The sequence below is a fragment of the Gorilla gorilla genome, chromosome 9 (genome assembly GCF_029281585.2).
Source record: "Gorilla gorilla gorilla isolate KB3781 chromosome 9, NHGRI_mGorGor1-v2.1_pri, whole genome shotgun sequence".
NCBI lineage: Eukaryota > Metazoa > Chordata > Mammalia > Primates > Hominidae > Gorilla > Gorilla gorilla.
Genome location: NC_073233.2, coordinates 133,557,709 through 133,582,353, shown reverse-complemented (window position 1 = coordinate 133,582,353; position 24,645 = coordinate 133,557,709). Strand labels below are relative to the sequence as shown.

General features: G+C 37.3%; 1 protein-coding gene and 1 pseudogene across 2 annotated transcripts in view; both read right to left on the bottom strand.

Annotated features, from left to right (window-relative positions):
* Window positions 1-464: 464 nt before the first annotated feature.
* Window positions 465-24,645, bottom strand: part of CHEK1 (checkpoint kinase 1) — a 32,476-nt gene continuing 8,295 nt past the window's right edge. For both annotated transcript variants that reach the window (XM_004052376.5, XM_063693653.1), the window contains exons 6-13: window positions 24,255-24,443; window positions 22,070-22,174; window positions 20,057-20,152; window positions 13,740-13,848; window positions 13,372-13,549; window positions 12,997-13,128; window positions 3,766-3,867; window positions 465-2,388 (exon numbers count right to left, since the gene is read on the bottom strand). In XM_004052376.5, coding sequence (XP_004052424.2) covers window positions 2,293-2,388; window positions 3,766-3,867; window positions 12,997-13,128; window positions 13,372-13,549; window positions 13,740-13,848; window positions 20,057-20,152; window positions 22,070-22,174; window positions 24,255-24,443 — 1,007 coding nt within the window. In that variant the 3' untranslated portion in view covers window positions 465-2,292. The remainder of the gene's footprint in view (window positions 2,389-3,765; window positions 3,868-12,996; window positions 13,129-13,371; window positions 13,550-13,739; window positions 13,849-20,056; window positions 20,153-22,069; window positions 22,175-24,254; window positions 24,444-24,645) is intronic.
* On the bottom strand, window positions 7,737-7,878 carry LOC115936422 (uncharacterized; annotated as a pseudogene).

The window sequence follows — 24,645 nt, the reverse complement described above, 5'->3', positions numbered from 1 at the left end:
CACAAAAGCATGGCTATAAAAAATCAACACATGAAAAATAAAGCAAAATGTATATAAAGTTCATTAATAAAAACCATATTAATTAAAAATACATAAACTAAATGATATTATTTGCATAAATAGCTGAGAACACTCTAAAACACACCAAGGAAAAGACTATCACCAAAGTCTATTTTGTGATTATTTCTGGGGGAAAGAAGTGGGTTGTGATTGGGAGACTGCATATAGGAAGTTCTTAAGGGTCTGTAAATGATCTTTCTACAATTGAGTTGTGGTTAAGTGAATGTTAACTTTACAACTGCACATTGAAGTGTACATATTTTATGTATTTTTATATAATTATGCTTATCTCAACAACCACACACACTGTACACATTACACACACACACACACACACACACACACACACACACACACACACACAAGCATAGGTTGATTTTTCCATCAAAATTTGAACTGTTATCTTCAGGTAGTAAATTTTACACATTTTTATTTTTAATAATAGGAGTAAATACCTTCCCACAACAATATAATGAACATTACAGGAAAATTAAGGCAACTTATTATTTACAGAATGCCTTTCTGTGCAAAACAGGACACTATACTCTTCCTGCACATTAAAGCATTAAAGATTAAAATAACTCTAAAAGGTACTTATTATCAGTGTCTTTACTGAGGCAATTACCAGTGTTCAGATAAATAAATGTCAGAGCTAATCCAAATATGAAACTTGAAATTTTCCCACCATTCTATACAAATTCCCACAGCAAACAGAGGAGGTTATTATTTTAGATAAGTCAGGGAAAGACTCTGCAGAGGAAGTAACATTTCTGAGATGGAGAAAACTAGGAGAGGAACAGGTTGGAGAACAGGAATCAAAAGCTGTTTTTGGTCATGAGATGCCTACTAGACATTCAAGTGGAAATGTAAAGTAGGTAAAAGGTTAGAGCTCACAGAAGAGGTTCAAGTCAGTGAGAGCGGTTTTTGAAAAATACTAATGACTCAGATAATTCTCAAGAACAAAATTTCTCCCATATTTGAGAATTTATACTGACTCAATTCTTACGCATACCGTAAATAGGTTCAAATAAATAAAACAGGTTTGAATTTATTCCTCCTATGGGTATACTCCAGTAACACAATTTGCCAGTATACATTAATATGTGATAAACTCTAATCATAACATTCTACATGTTCTTGGCTTCAGATTAAAATAACTGATTAATTTTATAATGTTTTACAATTTTAAAAATTTTTATTAGAGGTAGGGTCTTACTCTGTCATCCAAGCTGGAGTGCACTGGTGCAATCATAGCTCACTACAGCCTCAAACTTCCAGGTTCACGCGATCCTCCTCTCTCAGCCTCCTAAGTAGCTGGGACTACAGGCAGGAGCCAAGGCCTCAACCTAATATGCCCCAAAGTTGATACAAATTTTATTAGAAAAACAAAGTTTTTGTAAGTCTAATAGGTAAAGGAACAAAGAATCAGATCTATTTTTCTTATAGCTTCCTTACTCTTCCCTTCCCTCTTTTATTCTTTATCACCTAAAAGCTTGGTCACCAGTAAGTTGAAAAGGTTAAAATATGGCTATGAAAATAGAAAACATAGAAAAATATTTAAGATGTTCAACAGTAATTTTTAGAGTAAAGTTAGTTAAGCACTAGAGTTTATACAATACTGTAAAATACAAGTATTTTACTAACTACACTGGAAAAAACACCTACTTGCAATTTTAATTAATCATTATAATTCAAAAACAGGTTTATATAACTGGCCAGGCCCTTTTGAAAATATAAATACAAATCTTGGGGATATGTTTTGAAGCTGGCTTCGCTTCACAGACTGACAAATCTACTGTCCAAAAGTCACAAGAATTATGTCTTTATTGGTTCATCTTATAATTAAATCAACATGGAAGAAATATGTACTTTTTGGATTAAACAAAATGTTTTGATAAAAATGAGATATGTGTCTATAAAAGCTGGAAAACTCATGTCCCTTGAAACTTGGTTTCCACCAGATGAGTTTCAAATTCAGATACTAAACACACATGAAGAAATAATCAAATGAATTCTATTCATCCTTTCCCCAAAGTTTTGCTTACAATTAAGATATAGGTATTATTTGTATGCCGAACAAACAAAATAAATTGGAAGATGTTTGGATAAACAGGGAAGTGAACACTTCAGGAACTGTTTGCAGTTTGCAGGACAGGATAATCTTCTCTAGGAAGAATAATGTCAACATAGCAGCACTATATTCACCAGGATTCCCCAGAGCCAATGGTCCGATCATGTGGCAGGAAGCCAAACCTTCTGGCTGCTCACAATATCAATCAACTTCCCTTTAATCTTCAGGAAGTGTCTCTTGAACTCCAATCCATCACCCTATATTAGAAATAATATTAAAAAATTATGTCAAAACAAAAACAAAAACAAAATTCTGTCCTAAAATCAATCTCTTTGTAGTGGTAACAAGAGACAAACATCTTTAGGTATGTCTAGCTACCATTTTCTTTTAGGTCTGTTTATGAAGACCAAATATCCTGGCAGAGAAAATTGTTACACAAATAATTCTGATGTGGTTTCATGCCCATCACTGTTCCTACTGCACTGAGCTCAGAGAGCAGATAAACATGGCATCCTATCTGTTTCAGCTGTTGGTATATCTGGACCTAAGTCATTACATTGCATAGGCAGTGAGGGTTTGGAAACTAACGATAAGCTATACAACTAAACTGAAGTCTTGTTGTCATAACACTATTGACCAAAATCAATAGATTTAGTTATGAGAAGAATTTCATTATACTACGATCTTAATGTAATTCTGTAGCAAGCATCTGAAAAACACTATTGCAGCAAATCTCTAATACAAAGAGTACTGAGGCAAATGCTCTAACACAGCAGCTACCCCTCCAACCCTCTTTAGAGCCACATACAATCTCTCCGAAAACAGAGAAAAATGTTATTTTGGTTTTATATATCAAGGGCTGTAATACTATCATCTTAGAATCAATGATTTCTAAAGAAATCATCAGAAATATGAACAAAAAAATCTATGCATAAAATAGCAATCACAGAATTATTAAACTGGTAAAGGTTCATTAAATTATAATGAAATATTTGTAACAAATCATAATTTTTATTAAAAGACATAAATTAAGAAAAATATTAAAATGCTTCAAAATATTAATGTGATCACTGAAAATTTAGAATTATTTTTATTTTCTCATTTTTTGCTTATCTACATTTTTCACAAAAGCAGAAATTTTTTTTTTTTGAGACAGAGTCTCTTGTATTGTCACCCAGGCTGGAGTGCAGTGGCGTCATCTCGGCTCACTGCAACCTCCGCCTCCCAGGTTCAAATGATTCTCCTGCTTCAGCCTCCCAAGTAGCTGGGATTACAGGCACCCGCCACCACGCCTGGCTAATTTTTTGTATTTTTAGTAAAGATGGGGTTTCACTATGTTGGCCAGGCTGGTCTCAAACTCCTGACCTTGAGATCCACCCGTCTCGGACTCCCAAAGTGCTGGGATTACAGGCATGAGCCACCATGCCTGGCAAAAACTTTTATAATAAGGAAAATGTCATTTGAAAAAAAACAATGTTCGGGAAAAATAGATAACGAAAACACATGCTCATAATGTTAAATGAAAAAAGCAAGTAACCTATTTACAAATGCCACATATATACAAACATAATGCCATTAAAAAAATTCACATAGAAATATTTCCATAGAAAGAATACAATAAAACATAAAAATACCTTAGAAAGCCGGAAGTCAACCAATATTTTATCATCCATTTCTAACAAATTCACTTTGAAAATGAGTTTATTGTTTCTCCTATCAGTTGTTGATACAGTAACCTAAGGCAACAAAAATAAGGTTAAGCCACATGGGTGAGTAGATAATAAACTAGTAAACCCACTATGAAGAACAGAACAGAAGTTTCTCAAAAAACTACAAATAAAACTACCTATATGTTCCAAGAATCCCACTACTGATCCAAAGGAAAGGAAATTATATGGAAGAGAAATTTGCATCCCTACAGCATTATTCATAATAGCCAAGATATGGAATCAACCTAGGTATCCAACAACAGATGAGTGTAGGCCAGGCACTGTGGCTCACGCCTGTAATCCAGCCCTTTGGGAGGCCAAAGCAGAAGGATCGCTTGAGACCAGGCTGGGCAACATATCGATACCTCATCTCTACTAAAATTCCCAAAAAATTAGCGGGCATGGTGGTGCATGCCTACAGGCCCAGCTACTCAGGGGGGTGAGGCAGAAGGGTCACTTGAGCCCAGGAGGTTGAAGCTGCAGTGAGCTATGATTGCGCCACTGCACTCTAGCATGGGCGACAGAGCGAGACCCTGTCTCAAAAAAACAAAACAAAAAGCCAAGCAAACAGATGAGGATAATATGATATATATACACAATGAAATACTACTCAGCCATATAAAGGAATGAAATCCTGTCATTTGCAGCAACATGGGTGGAACTGGAAGACATTATGTAAAGTGAAATAAGCCAGGAACAGAAAATTAAACTTCGCATGTTCTCACTCATATGTGGAAACAAAAAAACTGTTAATTTCATAGAAGTAGAAGGCAGAACAGAGGATACTAGAGTCTAGGAAGGGGAGAGGGAAGGGAAAGACAGAGATTCGTGAAAGAATACAAAATTACAGCTAGATAGGAGTAAGTTCTAGACCACTGTAGGATGACTATACTTAACAATAATAGAGTTTCAAATAGCTAGAAGGATACTGAACATTCCCATCACAAAGAAATGACCAATGTTTGAGATTATGAATATGCTAATTATCCTGATCTGATCATTATACATTATATGAATCAAAACATCACTACATACCCCATGAATACATTACAATTATTGTATCAATTAAAAAAATTTGCTGGCTACCTCCATAACAGGAGTAATATTAAGTATGCTGATAATCTCACTCATTCCAGAGTCTCTCTTCTCCCAGTGGGTATGTGTGTCCCCAGCCCAATCTATCAACAGGGGTGCAGCTCCTAGGGATTGAGTGTATATGAACTCATAGCAACAAAACTTACTGTCTTTTACCAAAATACCACTGAAAGAAGAAACAATCAAAGATGAAAACATAATGGGAGGAAAAACAAGATTATTAATACGCGAGAAAGAAAAAGGCCTGACTTGTGGCTGAAAAGCTAGAGCGGCAATTAGAAGATGGCAAAGGTCTTGAGAGGCCTTCAACTTCCACTTTCAGTCTTTTAGAACATTCCTATGGCATGGAAAGACGCTCAGCCTAGCTGAATGATGCGGAAAGAAAGACTCAGCTAACAGACAGTGCCAAGACTCCAAATATGGGAGTAAGGATGTTTTAGACCACCAGCCACAGTAAAGACATCAAATGACTACAGCTGTATGAGTTAAGCCCGAGCAAGATCAGCAGATTTGCCCAAAAAACACAGCCCAAATTACAAAAGTTTTTGTAATAATTCTTACTTCAAGAAACTATGAAAACACACAACTATACCACGACTGTGCAGCACTGAAATAACCCACTATGTTCTGGGAAAATTAATACAAGATATTCAACTCAACACATCTGGATTAAGCTCTTAAACTTCAAAGACAAAGAAAATACTTCAAGAACTGAGAGAGAGTGAATCAAGGAGTGATGTCAGTGAAAATGGCAGAGAAAAGAACTCCAGAAGTCCATTACTCCGCAAAAGCAATTTCAAAAACCTGCCAAAGCCTGTCAGAATCAACTTTTTCAGAACATTGTAAACTAGCTAAAAGCTTGCAGCAACTTATTCAAAACAAGTGAAACGCAGTAAGAACAGTGAGCTTTCTGGCATTTTAACTTACCCTGTTTATCCCCTGCTCCTCACTCAGTAGCAGCCTTGAAAATAACAGTTCATATTTAAGGTATAGGTCCAGGTGGGAGCAGAATAAACCTCATTTACAAACTATCTTAAGCCGATCTGACCCTCTAAAATGACCTGATCAAAAGGCTTGTCCTGGCCAGGCACAGTGGCTCATGCCTATAATCCCAACACTTGGGGAGGCCGAGGTGGGTGGATCACCTGAGGTCAGGAGTTCAAGACCAGCCTGACCAACATGGTGAAACCCTGTCTGTACTAAAAATACAAAAATTAGTAGGGTGTGGTGACAGGTGCCTGTAATCCCAGCTACTTGGGAGGCGAGGCAGGAGAATCGCTTGAACCTGGGATGCGGAGGTTGCAGTGGGCTGAGATCGCACCATTGCACTCCAGACTGGGCAACAGTGCGAGACTCCATCTCAAAAAAAAAAAAAAAGAGGCTTGTCTTTATTTCACCTTTGTAACTCTAACTCACCTTGTCCTAAAGCTGCTCCTGAGTAGCGTTTGTTGAAAACACTTACAGGAAAATGCTTTAGTCTCTGTTGCCTGAAGCAATGAAAGCAACTGGTGCAAACAGACTACCCAAGAAGTTTGGAAGAAGAGGTTAGGGAGTGAGATGTTTCTGGGGAATAGGACTCTGAAAAGGTCCAACATATACCTGGGAATCTAAAAAGACACACCCATGACCAGGGCAGTACATATGCTTAGGAAAGAGCTGAGAAGGCCCCTAAGCTCTACACGTGCACTAACTTTGTATTTTGCACAAGCAGATAGTGAAGGCTGAAGCAACGTTGTAAACTTCTTGGTTGAGTATTGCAGGTATGCCCCAACACAAACACAGAACACTCTGCAGATTTTTTGTTTTTGGTATACAGAATTTAAGGAAATCTCTGTCCAATCATTAGCTGACCACTAAAACTAATGGGACAGAAATCGTACAGCCATGCATGACAAACAATACCAACTTTAAAAAATTATATAAGAAAAATCACTAGGGCTGGGCACGGTGGCTCACACCTGTAATCCCAGCACTTTGGAGGCTGAGGCAGATGGATCACCTGAGGTCAGGAGTTCGAGACCAGCCTGGCCAACATGATGAAACCCCATCTCTAATAAAAATACAAAAAGCCAGGCACACTGGCAGGTGCCTGTAGTCCCAGATACTTGGAAGGCTGAGGCAGGAGACTCACTTGAACCCAGGAGGTGGAGGTTGCAGTGAGCCAAGATCACGCCACTGCACTCCAGCCTGGGCAACAAGAGCAAAGCTCCGTCTCAAAAAAAAAAAAAAAACAAACACCACTAAAAAAAACAAACAACTACATCAAGCGGTAACAAACACTGGCAAGAGGGGAAAATCTGACTTCTAGAGTTGCCACATATTGCCACAATATGTCCAGTTTTCAACAAAAAATTACAAAGCATGTAAGGAAACAAAGTATGGCCCTTATAAAGGAAAAACAGCAACCAAAACTGTCCCTGAGAAACATAAAGAAAGAAGAATAACGAAAAATGAACAGAGTCTAAGAACTGTGGCACATCAAGTATATCAACAATAAACATAATGAGTCCAAGAGGGAGAGGAGAGTTAGATACAAAAAAAAAAATCTGAAGAAATAGTGGCCAAAAACTTCCCATGTGTGATTAAAAACATTAATTCACATATCCAAGAAGCTCAATGAACTCCGAACAGAATGAAAAAAGAAATCCACACCAAGATACACCATAGTCAAACTGTGGTCAACAGAGAAACATAAAAGCAGCAAGACAGCAGCAACGTCTCACATAAAAGAGATCCTCAGTAAGATTAACAGCTGATTTCTCATCAGAAACCACAAAGGCTAGAAGGCAGTAGTGGCATAATCAAAGTGCTGAAAGACAAAAGCTAATAAGAATTCTATATCCAGCAAAACTACCTGTCCAAAAAGTGGAAAAGAAATTAAGGCACTTAAACTGATAGGAATAAATACTACACTTGATCTTAGCCAAAAGGCTAAGAAGCGATTTTTTTTTTTTTTTGAGACAGTCTTGCTCTGTCACCCAGGCTGGAGAGCAGTCATGCAATCAGATCACGACGCACTGCAGCCTTGATCTCCCATGGCTCAGACTATCCTCCCACCTAAAGCCTCCCCAGTAGCTGGCATTACAGGTGCACACCACAACGCCCAACTAATTTTTAAAATATTTTTAGTAGAGATGGGGTTTCACCATGTTGGCCAGGCTGGTCTCAAACTCCTGGCCTCAAGTGATCTGCCCACCTCAGCCTCCTAAAGTGCTGGAATTACAGGTGTCAGCCATGACACCTGGCTAAGGCACTTTAGATCCAAAGACACAAATAGGTTAAAAGGAAAAGGAAAAAAAAATAGACCATGGAAACAATAACCAAAAGAGAGCTGGTAGCTGGGTATGGTGGTACATGCCTGCAGTCCCACCTACTTGGGAGGCCAAGACAGGAGGGTCACTTGAGCCCAGGAATTTGAGGCTGCATTGCACTATGATCGTGCCTGTAAGTAGCCACTACAGTCTAGCCTAGGCAACATAGTGAGACTCCATCTAAAAAAATGAAAATACACAAGATAGCTGGTGAGTTGATGTGGATATACTAACATTAGACAAAATAAACTGACTGATGAAAACTGTCAATTTAGCTGGGCATGGTGGTGCACACCTGTAGTACCCACTACTCAGGAGGATCACTTGAGCCCAGAAGGTCAAGGCCAGCCTGGTAAACACAGAGAGACTGCATCTCTACAAAAACATTTTTAAAAAGTTAGCTGGGTATGATAGTGTACACCTGTAGTCCCAGCTACTTAGGAGGCTGAGATGAGAGGATCACTTGGGCACAGGAGGTCAAGCTATATTAATAAAGGGAAAAAAAATCCACATGATTATCTCAATAGACAGAGAAAACATTTGACAAAATCCAATACTCTTTCATCATAAAAACAAAAACCCCACAGCTAACATCATACTTAATGCTGAAAGACTCGAAACTTCCCCCTAAGATCAAGAACAAGACAAAGACTCTATTTCTGTTCAACATAATGTTGGAAGTCCTAGCCAGGACAACTAAACAAAAAGAATTAAAAGGCATCTGGGTTTAAAAAAAAAAAAAAAAAGTAAAACAATTTCCTGTATCTCTATTGATAAACAATGTAATTTTTTTTTTTTGAGACGGAGTCTTGATCTGTCGCCCAGGCTGGAATGCAGTGGTGCAATCTCGGCTCACTGCAACCTCTGCCTCCCAGGTTCAAGCGATTCTCCGGCCTCAGCCTCCCGAGTAGCTGGGATTACCGGTGCCCACAACCACGCCCAGCTAATTTTTTGTATTTTTAGTAGAGACGGGGTTTCACTATGTGGGCCAGGCAGGTCTCAAACGCTTGACCTCATGATCCACCCGCATTGGCCTCCCAAAGTGCTGGGATTACAGGCGTGAGCCACCATGCCCTGCCAAATAATGTAATTTTAATATATTAAAAAACCTAAAGAATTTGTCAGAAAAACTACTGGAGTTAATGAATTCAGCAAATTTTCAGGATACAAGATCAATATACAAAATTCATTTGCATATAGCAATGAACAATTTGAAAATAAAATTTTAAAAAATTCCATTTACATCAGCATCAGGATAAAAAAAAAAAAAGAACAAACAGGATTACATTTAACCTAGGAAGTGCAAGACTTGAACACTGAAAACTACAAAATATTCTTGAAAGAAATTAAAGACCCTAAAAAAATGGAAAAAAAAAAGGCCCATGTTATTGGATTGGAAGAGTTACTATTAGAGGTTTAGCATCTTTAATCTAAAATCTGAAATCCAAAATGTTCCAAACTCCAAAACTTTTCAGGTGCTGACATCATGTGACAAACTGAAAATTTCATACCTGACAGGTTTGCTTTCTGATAGTTCAATGTACAAACTTTGTTTCATGCACAAAATTATTTAAAACATTGTATAAAATTACCTTCAGGCTATCTGTATCAGGTATATATGAAGCATAAATAAAATTATTCATGTTTCAACTTGAGTCCCATCTGTAAGTTATCTCAATATGCATATGCAAATATTCCAAAATACAAACAAATGTAAAATCCACAAAACTTTTGGTCCCAAGCATCTTGAATAAAGAATACTCAATATATACTAAAATGGAAATACTCCCCAATGTAATCTCTTTTAAAATTCCAAATTGTTTTCTTGCAGAAATAAGATAATCCTAAAAGACAGAAAAACAAGGGGCCACAAATAATCAAAATACCTTGAAAAAAAGAACAAACTTGGACAACTCATACTTTCTAATGTCAAAATTCACTATAAAGCTACAGTAATCAACATAGTGTGGTAATGGCATAGCACAGACATATAGATCCATGAAATAAAAGAATTGAGTCCACAGGGGAAGAAAAATAAAAGGAAAAAAAAAAGAATTGAGAGTCCAGAAATAAACCCATACATCTATGACCTATTTATTTTCAACAAAGGTGCCAAGACCATCTAATAGGAAAACATATCTTCAACAAATGGTGCTGGAATCTGAATATTCACATACAAACATTTGAATTTGCACCCTACGTCATACTATATACAAATATTAACTCAAAATGGACAAAGACCTAAATGTAAGAGCTAAACTTTAAGACTGTAGTCCCAGCTACTTAGGAGGCTGGGACTCCTAAAAGAAAGCATAAAGTATAAATCTTTACAATCTTATATCAGGCAACAGTTTCTTAAATTTGACACTAAAAGCATAGGCAACAAAAGAGAAATTATAGATCCACTGGAATTCATCAAAATCTAAAACTTGAGTACATCAAACGACACTAACAAGAAAACAAAAGAATGGGGGAATTTTCTCCCACAGAATGGGATAAAATATTTGTAAATCAGGTACCTGACAAGGTTCTAGTGTCCAGAATGTAAAAGAACTCTAACAACTCAACAATAAAAACAATCCAGTTAAAGCATGGACAAAATATCCGGACACTGTTATAAAGAAATGGCCAATAAGCATATAAGAATATGCTCAAGATCATTAGTCTTTAGAGAAATAAAATCAAAAGCAAAATGAGATAACACTTCATACACACTAGGATGGCCATAGCAAAAAGGGGAGGCAGTAAGTGTTGGCAAGGTTGTAGAGAAATTGGAACCCTCTTACATTACTGATGGTAACGTAAAATGGTACAGGTGCTTTGGAAAAATCATTTCACAGTTTCTCAAAAAGTTAAATGAAGAGTTACCATATGCTCCAACAATTCTATTCCTCCATATATATCTAAGAAATTGAAAACATATGGTCACACAAAAACTGGTACAAGATTGTTCACAGCAGTATTATTCATAATGACGAAAAAGTAGAAACAACCCAAATGTCCATGAGTGGATAAATGGATAAACGAAATGTAATACATACACACAACAGAATATTATTCAGCCATAAAAAGGAATAAAGTACTGATAGATGCTATGAACCTTGAAAACATTATGCTAAATGAAAGCAGACAGACCCAAAGGACTACATGTTATATGATTCCATTTATATAAAATGTCCAAAAAGGCAATCCCTAAAGACAGAAAGTAGATTCGAGGTTGCCTGGGAATGGAGCAAGAAAGGAATAAAGAGTGACTCTAGGTGGTACAGAGGTTTTTTGTTTTGTTTTTTTTTTCCCCTGTGGTGATGCAATGTTCTGGAATTAGGGGCGATGGTTGCACAACCTTGTGAATATACTAAAAAGCACTGCATTTTACATTCTAAAACGGTTAAAGTGACGATTCTTATGTTATGCAAATTTTATCTCTGAGTCTACCTGAAAGAAAGTGAATCACCTATATGAGTGAGAAGACTATCAGGCTGACCTCAGATTTCTACACAGTAACAGTTCCCCCTAATTTTTAATTTTGAAAACTCAAATCTACAGAAAAACTGAAAGAAGAGTATAATAAATAACCATATACTCTTCATTGGCCTTATCTACCAGACATGTGTGTGTTTATTTGCCTTTATGTAGTTGTTTGCTCTTTATTTTTTTAAATTTTAAGCTGAATGAAAATATCACTTCACTTCAACTTTGCTTTGCACTTGTTCTCCTTTGAACAAGGGCATTCTCCTACAAACCACAGTATTATCACACCCAAGAAATCTGACGCTGATACAAAAACATTACCTAATTAATATACAGTCCATATTCAAATTTCCCCAATTGTTCCAATAATTTCCGTTATAGTTTTTTTCAAACACATGATCTAGTGAAAGATCATGCATTGCACTTGCACTTAGTTATCAGGCCTCTTTAGTCTCCTTCAGTATAAAACAGCTCCCCTATTTGTCTTTCATTGACATTAACATTTTTTTTGAAAAGCCTTAAAGACAGTTTAGAATACCAATGTTGTAGCTATGCTCTAATAATATAAACAATAAAAATTGACGGGTGCAATCAAGGGAGATGGGAGAAAGTGTGGGATTGCTAATGTATTCGTCTTTCATAGTAGGCAGTCAACTGTTATTGTCTACAGTTTAAGTATACATAGTTTTTACGAAGATAATGATTCCAGCTCCCTACTATTTTTAATAACAATAAAAAGGTCTTTTAAGAAATATTATTTCTTAGGCCAGGCACAGTGGCTAAAAGTTAAAAATTAAAAAATAAAACTTAAAACAAAAAAAGTATTATTTCTTAAGGTAAAGAACATTTTACTTAAATAGTTTCTTTTTCAAATTAACTAATTACTTTGTATTTTTATGTTCATTTGGTTTTTTTTTGAGACAGTCTCACTCTGTTGGCCACGCAGGAGTGCACTGGCAGGATCTTGGCTCACTGCAACTTCCGTCTTCCAGGTTCAAGCAATTCTCGTGCCTCAGCCTCCCGAGAAGCTGGGATTACAGCCATGCACCACCAGGCCGGCTAATTTTTGTGCTTTTAGTAGAGACAGGGTTTTACCATGTTGGCCAGGCTGGTCTCGAACTCCCGACCTCAGGTGATCCGCCCACCCCAGCCTCCCAAAAAGCTGGGATTACAGGTGTGAGCCACAGCCTATATTTAAAAAATATACTAATGATAGCTTTTACTCAAATATTTAAATTCTTCTTCAGGAAAAGGTATAATGAAAATCAATGAAACACACCTGATTCATACAACTTTTCTTCCATTGATAGCCCAACTTCTCACAAGTCTCTTTCAGGCATTGATAAGATTTGTCTGCATCCAATTTGGTAAAGAATCGTGTCATTCTTTTGACCAACCGCTGCCAGGGGTTCTACATGTCAAACAGAAGACAAATGAATAAATCCATTAGGACTAAAGACAGTAATATCATAGCTATTTAGTCTGACTTAAAATTATTTTGCATGAAGGCCTCCCTCCTCTCTTTCTTCCTTGACCAAAAAAAAATACATGTGATTTAAAAGTTATATATCTAAGATTTACACATTAAAAAAGGACTTTAAGACAATAAAAAATAAAGAGCTGCCATTACTTTTAAAAAATTAAATTCCCTCACCTGTGAGGATCCTGGGGTGCCAAGTAACTGACTATTCAAAAGCATATGATCAGGACATGTGGGCTGGGAAAAGCTGATCCCTTGTACCAATTTATCAATGTATGAGGGGCTGGTATCCCATAAGGAAAGACCTGTGCGGGGTTCTGGCTGAGAACTGGAGTACTTCACATTTTCTTCACTGAGGCATTAAGACAGAAAGAAACATACATTTAATAAAATAAAATCTATCAGGCCTTTCTTATATCACACAAAAGTTCTCACGCTTACAGTATTATGTTAATGTCGATTATTATGAAAAAACACATACATGTATTATTCTTCATGGGGAATACTACAATAAAAAACTACTCAATCTTTATCAGTCTTACCTAGAAGCACTGTTTACTGGAGAGAAGTCCAAATTGGATTGAATGTGCTTAGAAAATCCACTGGGAGACTCTGACACACCACCTGAAGTGACTCGGGGCCTTTTTGCCCCTAAAAAAGAAAACAAATACAAATGCTTTCAAGTCTTCTATGCAAGTATGTTTTTAAATTAACCCAACTGGCAACTTGAAGAAGTAAAACTATGTCTAAATCTATTTATTTAACACAAAATTTTTGTAAGATATAAAACAAAGTCTTCCTATATATTTTAAAAAAAATATGGCCAAGTTATAAAATTACTAAAACTCATTTGTCAAATTAGGTATTTTACAATACCTAAGTATGATCTGTAGACATGTTCAAAGTGTGGAGTATGCTCAGACCACAATCTTTTTTTGAGACGGAGTCTCCCAGGCTGGAGTGCAGTGGCGTGATCTTGGCTCACTACAAGCTCTGTCTCCGGGGTTCACGCCATTCTCCTGCCTCAGCCTCCTGAGTAGCTGGGACTACAGGCGCCTGCCACCACGCCCAGCTAATATTTTTTTTTTTTTTGTATTTTTAGGAGAGATGGGGTTTCACCATGTTAGCCAGGATGGTGTTGATCTCCTGACCTCATGATCCGCCTGCCTCGGCCTCCCAAAGTGCTGGGATTACAGGCGTGAGCCACCGCGCCCGGCCCAGGCCACAATCTTAATGGCATCTTTTATGGGTAACAGAACAATGTTCTATGAAGATGACAGACCTGGCTAAAGGACTAGAACTTTTTAAAATAAAAAATAATTTATGATAATAGCAATAAACATTATGAATCTGCTATAGCCAACATTCTTTGATTCCTTGGAAAAGCTTTATAAAGAAGAATATTATATGGAAAATGACACCACTGTAAATTTATGGTTACAATCCCTAGCCAAACCTCAATACTGCCAGATAATATTTGTTTCTCTAGTTTCCTTTCCTTTTCTCCACAAGGATCATTTCAAAACTACACTTTTCTGTAATTCCCAAGACTACCATCCAGTACCTGTACTACCACCTCCCATTTCAGAGAGAAAATAAAGCCATTAGACAGAAACTACATCAACTTATCCCTACCAAAGCTAAGTTATTTGTATTATTATACATCTTTTCATCCCTTCCATTCTCCTATCAAATGTTCATCTCTCTACTTGTGCTCTGGAGCCCATACCCTTCTACCTCCTTAGGGATCTTGATCCTCTGTTATTTATTTCCTTTCTCTTAGACTGTCAGCCTCTTCCTCTCTACAGGATCCGTACCCAAACCACTTAAACATGCTTAAGTTTTTTTCAAACCTGCTTTTTATTTATTAATCCACTCATTCAAATATTTTATTAGGTCTACTCTGTGCCAGGCATTATTCTAGGTATCAGGTATTCAGCAGTGAGCAAAATAGAAAAAAAACTCTTGACCTCTTAAATCCTACATTCTACTGAGGAGAGACAAAATAACATAAAATAAATACAAATACAGTTAAAAATCAGTAAGCTAAATGGTGGTAAGTACAATGAAGGAAAATAAAATGAAGAAATGTGTTGGATTGCGTATGTCCACAAGACAGTAAAAATTTTAAAAATTTAAGAAATGTGTTAGAGGGAAGAGGATACCATTTTAAATAGCATGGCCAGGAAAGGCTTATTGGAAAGACGACACTGAAGTCAATATCCAAAGAAAGTGAGAGAATAAGACATGCAAATAAGTCCCATGGGAAAAAGCATTTTCAGGCATAGGAACAGTCACTACAAAAACAGTGAGGTAGAAGTGTGCCTAGAGCACTTGGAGAACAATAAGAAGACCAACAATATGACCAAGGGGGAGCAAAGCAGAACTGAGGTTGGAGAGGTAATGTAAGGAACAAAATTGTGTAAGAACTCACAGGTCATGAACTGATTTTAGCTTACACTACAGGTGAGAACTAAAGCATTGGAGGATTTGGGTAGAATAGTGATATATTCTAATTTACTTTTAAATCAGAACATTTTGGAAAGATCATGGTAATTTGGAATGATAGGGTAGCAGTAGAGGTAAAAAAAAAAAAAAAGGTAATCAGATGCTAAGATTTTTTTAAAGATAGAGGTTAACAGAATTACCTGGTGTACTGGATGTGAAGTAAAAGAGAATGAGAAAAATGAAGGATGATTCCAAAGTTTCTGATCTGCATAATAAGAATAATGCAGTTGCCATTAACCAACATGGGAAAGACTTTGAAAAGGAATGGGTTTGAAAGGAAAAGATCAGTAACTCAGTTTGGAATTCATCAAGTTTGAGATGCCTCTTAACATTCAAGTGAAATTTCAGAAGGCAGTTAAGACATGTAAGTTTGGAATTCAGAGGAAAGGTCTAGGCTGATATAAATGTGACTATCAACACATAGTTTTATTTAGAGCCATGAAACCAAGTAATATCACTAATGGAGTGAGTGTGGAGAAGAAAACAAAGGAGATCCATAGATTCAGCCCTGGAGAACTCCAATAGTAGGAGGCTGAGCAGATGAAAAAAAACCATCCAAAGAGACTGAAAAGAGTGACCAGTGAGAAGGATGAAAATCAGAAGAGTGTAATGCCTGGAAGCCAAATGAAGAAAGTGTTTAAAGGAGGAGGGCATGATCAACTGTATAAAATACTGATGAGATAAAACAAGAGGTCTGAGAACTGACTACAGTAGTACCCCCCTTATCCACGGAGGGATATGTTCAAGTGGATGCCTGAAAGTACAAATGGTACCAAACCCTACATATGTTCTTTCAATCTAATAACCAAAACAGCTATTAAGTGAGTTACAAGCAGGTAGCACATGGAAAGTGAATACACTGGAAAAAGGAATGATTCACATCCGAAGTGAGATGAAGTAGGACAGCACAAGATTTTATTATGCTACTCAGAACAGCACACAATTTAAAACCTATGGCAGGGCATTGTGGCTCATGCCTATAATCCCAGTACTTTGGGAGGCCGGGGTGGGTGGATTGCTTAAGCCCAGGAGTTTGAGAACAGCTGGGATTACAGGCGTGAACCACCACACCTGGCTAATTTTTGTATTTTTGGTAGAAAAGCATAGGCAACATGGCGAAACCTCATCTCTACCAAAAATACAAAAATTAGCCGGGCATAGTGGCTCACACCTGTAGTCCCAGCTACTCGGGAAGCTGAGATGGGAGGATCATTTAAGCTCAGGAGGTAGAGGTTTCAGTAAGCCGAGACCACGCCACTGCACTCCAGTCTGGGCGACAGAGCGAGATCCTGTCTCAAATTAAATAAATAAATAAAACCCACGAATTGTTTTTTTTTTTTTTTTTTGAGACAGAGTCTTGCTGTCGCCCAGGCTGGAGTGCAGTGGCGCGATCTCGGCTCACTGCAAGCTCCACCCCCTGGGGTTCACGCCATTCTCTTGCCTCAGCCTCCCGAGTAGCTGGGACTACAGGCGACCGCCACCTCGCCCGGCTAATTTTTTGTATTTTTAGTAGAGACGGGGTTTCACCGTGTTAGCCAGGATTGTCTTGATCTCCTGACCTCGTGATCTGCCCGCCTTGGCCTCCCAAAGTGCTGGGATTACAGGCGTGAGCCACTGCGCCCGGCCAAAACCCATGAATTGATGAATTGTTTACTTCTAGTACTTTCCATTTAATCTTTTCAGACCTCGGTTGACCACAGTGGACTATTACTTTGAACTTGGCAACACGTTCCAAAAATCACTGTGACTTTTGGCAACAAAATAGATGAAATTGAAAACTAGTTTTGAGGTGTTAGAAATGAGAAGCAATTTTAGGAATGTTCAATTGTGAAGAAGATGGAATGGTAGGGAAAAGTGGAGTTAAGAGAAATTTTATTACCATTATGATTTGATTTTAAAATGGGAGAAAAAGCATGTAGATATGCTGATGAGAAAGATCCGGTAGAGAAGGAAAAATTAATAATGTAGGAAAGAGAGAAAAATTGCTAGACAAAGTCCTTGAGTGGGTAAGAGAAAGACCTGGCTTACATCCAGAGCAATTTATCTACAGCAATATAGGATGAAAGAGAATACATGAGCATAGAGGCAGTTAGTATGGAGATGGTGGTGGGAGCTTGCCTAAGTTCTCTTGTGGCTCTCATTTCCCAGTGACACAGGAAGCAAAGTGAACAACTGAGAGTGAGGATGGAGAGGAAGATAATAAAAATTAAGGGACCAGACACAGTGGCTCACACCTATAAACCCAGCACTTTGGGAGGCTGAGGCAGGGGGATCACTTGAGGCTAGGAGTTTGAGACCAGCCTGGCCAGCATGGCAAAACCTCTACTAAAAATATAAAAATTAGCCAGGTGTGGTGGTTCACACCTGTAATCCCAGCTACTCGGGTGGCTAAGGCACGAGAATCGAATCGCTTGAACCTGAGAGGCAAAGGTTGAAGTGAGCCGAGATGGCGCCACTGCACTCCAGCCTAGATGAGTGCAAGACCCTGTCTCAAAAAAAAAAAAAAAAAAGGAGAAAAGTATTATAAAAACGTGATTTAGGAGAACAGGACAGAGAAAGATGTGGGGAAACGAAGGCCAAATGCCAGGAAGCATTAAGGGCCCACTTGAGATTAGTAATCCTGAATTTAAAGTGAACATTTTTGGGTATTTTTCTCCTGCTGCAATCTGTTGTGCAGGTACAAGTGTGCAGTATGTAGAAAACTACTAGATTAAACCCAGAAACTACTTACTGGGTTTTACCCACTAAGTATGATGAAGAGAGAAGGGGACAAGGAAGTTGAAGATGATGAACGCAAAGCAGTCATTTATAATGACTAACCTAAAGATTTAAGATAGGTAAAGATGAAATCAAGGACCTAGAGAGGGAGCAGGTAAGAGACTGAAGAGATAGAATTAATTAATTGCAAGTCCAGATACAAAGGACTGTTTAAGTTAGAATATTAAGGGAGGAAGTCAGAAAAAATTATACTGGTGATCAGTGCAGCATGTTCAAAGACAACATCACTATAGGAGAGAGGGTCAAGAAACAGTGAAGTCAGGATATCAGGAGGATGATCCAAATAAATATTTAAATCACCAAGAATCATGACGAAAATAACATCAAGAGTCATTTTGGAGACTGTGATAGTATGGCAGAAATTTTAATTTGGGGTTCAAAAGTTAGAGGGGAGAGACATACAGGAAGATGGGAGAAAGTGACAATGAAGAATAAGGAGGACACCTGTACCATGTCCAGATCAAAGGACATGAGGGTATGGGAAAGAAAACACCTACCGCTTCAGAGGAAGCAGTGTCCTCAGGGGAGAATTGGACTTTAAGTTAGAACAAGGAGGAAGAAACATGCAGAGAGGTATTAAAGAAGAGTGAATGTTTAAATGTTAACTCTTTTCTATCCATGAGGACAGAGTTAAACATTAATAACTCTCTGAATGTTTTTCATTCATCATTTCTAGTCATTGTCCTCTCTCCTCCCATTCACAGCCTAACAGTCCTATCAATACTAGTTCTTAAATTTCTTTGGAATCATCTCATTTCTCCAATACCATTGCCCTAACCTATTCCAAGCCACCAGCCTCCCACTTCTAGACAACTAGCAGAAAAACCTACAGCACCCTGAATCTTTCCCTATTCATAAAAAACAATGGAAAAAAAATAAGGAAGTCAGAGAAATATTTTTAAACCAAAGATATGACTATGTCATATTCTTGCTTAAAATCTCTCAAAGGTCTCCCCAGTGGTCTTAAGTTAAAGCCCAAAATCCTTAACATGGCTTACAAGGTCTTCTTCCACAAATTGGCCACTAGCGACCTCTCTGGCCTCATCTCAAACCTGTCTTCCTCTCCCACTTCCCTGTTCACTCACTCAACAAATATTTCATGAGTGCCTATGGTGCACCATATACTGTGCTAAAGCACTGATGATACAATGATGAACACGACAGACACGGCTTGTGCCATACTGATCTTTCAAGTTTCTCAAAAGCATCAGACTTTCTAAAATCTAAGATTTTTCAAATACTGCTTCCTCTGTTCAGAATCAAATCTGCCACTTACTTTGCCTGCCTAGCTTCCCTTTAATCTTCAAATCTTAGATTTAATGTAATTTCTTCAGGAAGAAAAGTCTTCCCTGTCCCTTAGACTTGGTCAAACACTTAGCTATAGTACCCTGACTTTCCCCTTTATAATTATTAATAAACAAAATTATTTCTGTATTTTTTTCTACTGGACATTATAATCTCCATGAGGACAGAGATCATAGCTATCATGTGTTGTTGACTTGTGCAATAATAACTTTGCAATTACCTTTTCTTCCACAGAAAAACAAACAAACTTGTAGTTTAAGGATATTACCTTTCTTGAGGGGTTTGTTGTACCATCTATCTTTTTTGATGTCTGGAATGGTAATTCTTGCTGATGGATTCTCAACTAAGATTTTATGCAGCAGAGCTAAAAACGAACATTAAGACAACATTCACGAAAGAGTCATGTTAGAGAAGCCTATGGCTTGCGGTAAGAAACACATTTTCTGTTAGCCTACTTATGTCTAAATATTATTTCTGGGGAAGAGAAAGAATTAAAGCTACTAAATTACTGCTTTAATTTCATGGTTTTTCTCTGCTGCTGTCTGTATCTTGGAGTAGTCTTCCCTGATCTGATTCTCAATTGTTTGCAACTGAGAACAAGAGCCAGATGGAAATGTTTCTCCTCATGTGACAAGATTAACAAAAAGATACAGAAACCCCTCTTATCCATTTTCAATACCGAATTTCATTACTTCAATGTCATGTTCTCACGTGACCTCCTTATTCACACAGTTTTATAATGAACATTTACTTACCAATAACTTTTTAAGAGACAGTAATCTAACTAACCATCCTAAGGTATCTTGATTTTCTTGAGAAAAAATTCACGTATCTTCCTATGTGAAAATTATTTCCTAATGGACCAAAGATTTAAATGTAAAAATGAAGCCATAAAAACACTAAATGAAAACATAGGGAACTTTTAAATAGTAGAGGTAGGAAGACCTTTCCAAAGAAATTATAGTCAGGGACCACAAAGGACAAGATAATAGATTTGAATGTCAATATAGCAAAACAAAATGAAAATAAATGATAAATTGTGAAAAGTATTTGTGACAAGTGCAAAGGTCAATGTGTTATCAAGGAAAAAAAAGCTTCAAAGTGGTAAGAAAAACAATATCCTTGACAAAAATGAGCAAAATAGACAAAAAACTAATACATACATAAAGGGTATACAACTTCATTAGTATTAAATTTAAAATAAAAATGAAAAACTATTATTTAAAGTTTTTTTCCTTAATGTAAATTGATGAGACTGTGATGAAATGGTTCGAACTTTCGGGAAGCAATTTGACAAAATAAGCCGTAATAATAAAAACTACATCCTTGATCCTGCAATTTTGCTTCTGGGGATTTCAATGAACAATTTAAGGGTATGTGTCATGATTAAGTTACACAGATACTTATATCTCTTTTGTATCTGTGAAAATTTAGAAAAATCTCCAACAAAGTGATTAAAAGAGTAAAGTAAGGCATATCCACATGGCAGAATATTATCACAGCCTTTAAAACAATGATGTAGACCTACAATTATAGTCATGGAAGAATGGTCGCTGCGCACTAAAACCAAAAAACAGTTACAAAATATTATTAGTGTGATCTCATTTTGTATAAAAACACATATAAATAATATACATATATTCATTTTACATACTTATGGGCCACATTAATGATGTTTCAGTCAGGAATGGACCACATGTATAACAGACAGTCCCATTAGATTATAATACTGTATTTTCACTATACTTTTTCTATATTTAGATACACGAAAACCATTATGTTACAATTCCTTACAGTGCTCAGTATAGTAACATGGTGTACAGGTTTGCAGCCTGAGATCAATAGGGTATACCAAATAACCTAGATTTATAGTAAGCTATACTATCTAGATTTATGTAAATATACTCTATGATGTTCACACAATGATGAAACCACCTAATGAAACATTTGTTAGAGTGCATCCCTATAATTAAGCAACAAACGAGTGTATTTGCAACAAAGTATAGCACATATGAAAACTTTAAGTAAAAAGCCATCTAAGAGCACAGATTCAAGTTGCTCTGAATATACACACCCCAAAATATTTTTAAAAATCTATTGCAGAGTTCTGGGACTAAAGAGTTACTTTTTCCTTAATTTTTACTTATAGTTACTATTTTATCTACAACGATCATGAATTATTTGTAAGTTTAAAACAAAAAAAGAGTAAGAAAAAATTCAAATAGCACAAGACTTCATATCCAAGAAATCGGTACTCTTTCACTCAAGATAATTCAGTTACCTAGAGGAGCAGAATCGATTTTTTTCCAAGGGTTGAGGTATGTTTTTTTTTCTTTCCAGTCAGAATATTCCTGACAGCTGTCACTGGGTTGGTCCCATGGCAATTCTAAAAACGAAGCAAGTCCCAGTTTTTTTAAATGTTCTTATTATAAAGATTTCAAGGAAAAATAATAATATAAATCCATGACAAGTTTCCTTTGAATTAATTCAATATGGTTTTCACACTAAGAATCCCAACTTGGAAACTTTAGAGGCACTTCAAAGATAGATGAATCAGGACAGGCATGGCAGCTCAGGCCTGTAATCACAGCACTTTGGGAGGCTGAGGCAGAAGGACTGCTTGAGCCCAGGAGTTCAAGACCAGCCTGGGCAACATAGTGAGACCCCATCTCTACAAAAAATAAATAAAATTAGCTGGGCGTGATGGTGTGCATCTGTAGTCCTGGCTCCTCAGGAGGCTAAAGTGAGAGGATCACTTGAACCCAAGAGGTCAAGGCTGCAGTGAGCCAAGATCACACCACTGCACTGCAGCCTGGATGACAGAGCAAGACTTTGTCTCAAAAAAAAAAAAAACAAAAACAAAAAAAAAACAGATGAATCATTTCTTGCCCTAGTCTTGTTTTCACAAATGTTTACATGATTCACAGGAGAGATAAGTGTTGTGATATTTAATAACTATGCATGCCTTAAAAAATCTTTGGGATTATAAATAAGTTACTATTTGCAATGTGCTAAACATTTGTATCCCCCTCAAAAGTCATGTTGATATCCTAACTCATAATGCAATGGCATTCGGAGGTGGGGCCTTTGAGACGTAATTAGGTCCTGGTGATGGGACCACTCAAAAAATGGTATTAGTGCTCTTATTAAGAGCTTATTAATGTCTAATAAGGGCTTGTGTGCCCGGACAATATTGTATCTTTATAGGGCACTAATTATATAATCCCAGCACTTTGGGAGGCTTAGGTAGGCAGATTACTTGAGCCCAGGAGTTTAAGACCAGCCTACGTAACATGGAGAGACCACCTGTGAAAAAAAACCCACAAAAAATTAGCCAGGTGTGGTGGTGCACGCCTGTAGTCCCAGATACTGAGGGGACTGAGGCAGGAGGATCGCTTGAGCCTGGGAGCTCAAGGCTGCAGTGAGCCTTGAATTGTGCCACTGCACTCCAGCCTGGGCAATAGAGTGAGACCCTGTCTCAAAAAAAACCACAAAAAACAAAAAACAGATACAATATCTCACAACATCTGGTCATTTAACAAAAAACCCAAAAAACAGCACTTTGGGAGGCTGAGGTTGGGGGATCACTTGAGGTCAGGAGTTTGAGACCAGTCTGGCCAACATGGTGAAACCCTATCTCTACTCAAAATACAAAAATTAGCCAGGTGTGATGATGCATGCCTGTAATCCCAGCTACTTGGGAGCCTGGGACAGAATTGCTAGAACCTTGGAGGCAGAGGTTGCAGTGAGCTGAGATCACATCACTGCACTCCAGCGTGGGTGACAGAGCAAGACTCTGGTCTAAAAAAAAAAAAAAAACCACAATAGAGCTTGCTTCTGCTCTCTTGGCTGTCCACCACGAGAGAGCACAGCAAGACAGCCATCTGCAAATCAGGAAGAGGGCCCTCACTGAAACATGACCAGGTTGGCACCCCTAATCTCATATTTTCAGCCTCCAGAACTGTGAGAAATAAATTTGCTGTTTATAAGCTATGCAGTCTATGATACTTTGTTACAGCAGTTACCAAACCGATCAAGACACTATGAAAATACTACTATAGAAGCTGGGTACCATGGCTCATGTCTTTACTTTAATCCTAACAGTTTGGAGACCAAGACAGAAGGCTTGCTTGAGACCAGGTGTTTAAGACCAGCCTGGACAACACAGCAAGATCCCATCTCTACAATGAATTTTTAAAACTTAGCCAGATGTCTTGTGGCAGGCACCACTGGTCCTAGCTACTTGGAAGAGTGAGGCCAGAGGATTGCTTGAGCCTAGAAGTTTGAGGCTGCAGTGAGCTATAACAGCTCACTGTACTCCAGTCTGGCCAAGAGTGAGACCCTGTCTCTTAAAAAAGAAAACAAAAACTATTATATAAACATGAATTCCTTGGTTTATTTCATTTATTTCAGTATAACTAATCTGACTTTTTATAGGAGTTTTACCATGATTAAATAGCTCTTACCTCCAGCGAGCATTGCAGTAAGTACTATTCCACAGGACCAAACATCAACTGGTTCTGCATGAAATTCTCTTCTCTTCAGAAGTTCTGGAGCAACATATGGTAAAGTACCACACATCTTGTTCAACAAACGCTCACGATTATTATACCGAAATACTGTTGCCAAGCCAAAGTCTGAGATTTTGAGGTTATCTAAACCAAAAGAAAAAAAGATGGCACTGAATAAAAATGTTTTGCAAATAGATATACTTACAGGAATTAAGTTTTATTGAAAAAAAAAATCACTGGTGTTACTTAAGGTTTGTAGAACTTCTCTTAAAATAAGCAAAATAGACAAAAAGAAATTTAAAAAAATAAAATAAATCATCACCTATGCTAAAAGTAGAAAAAGGCC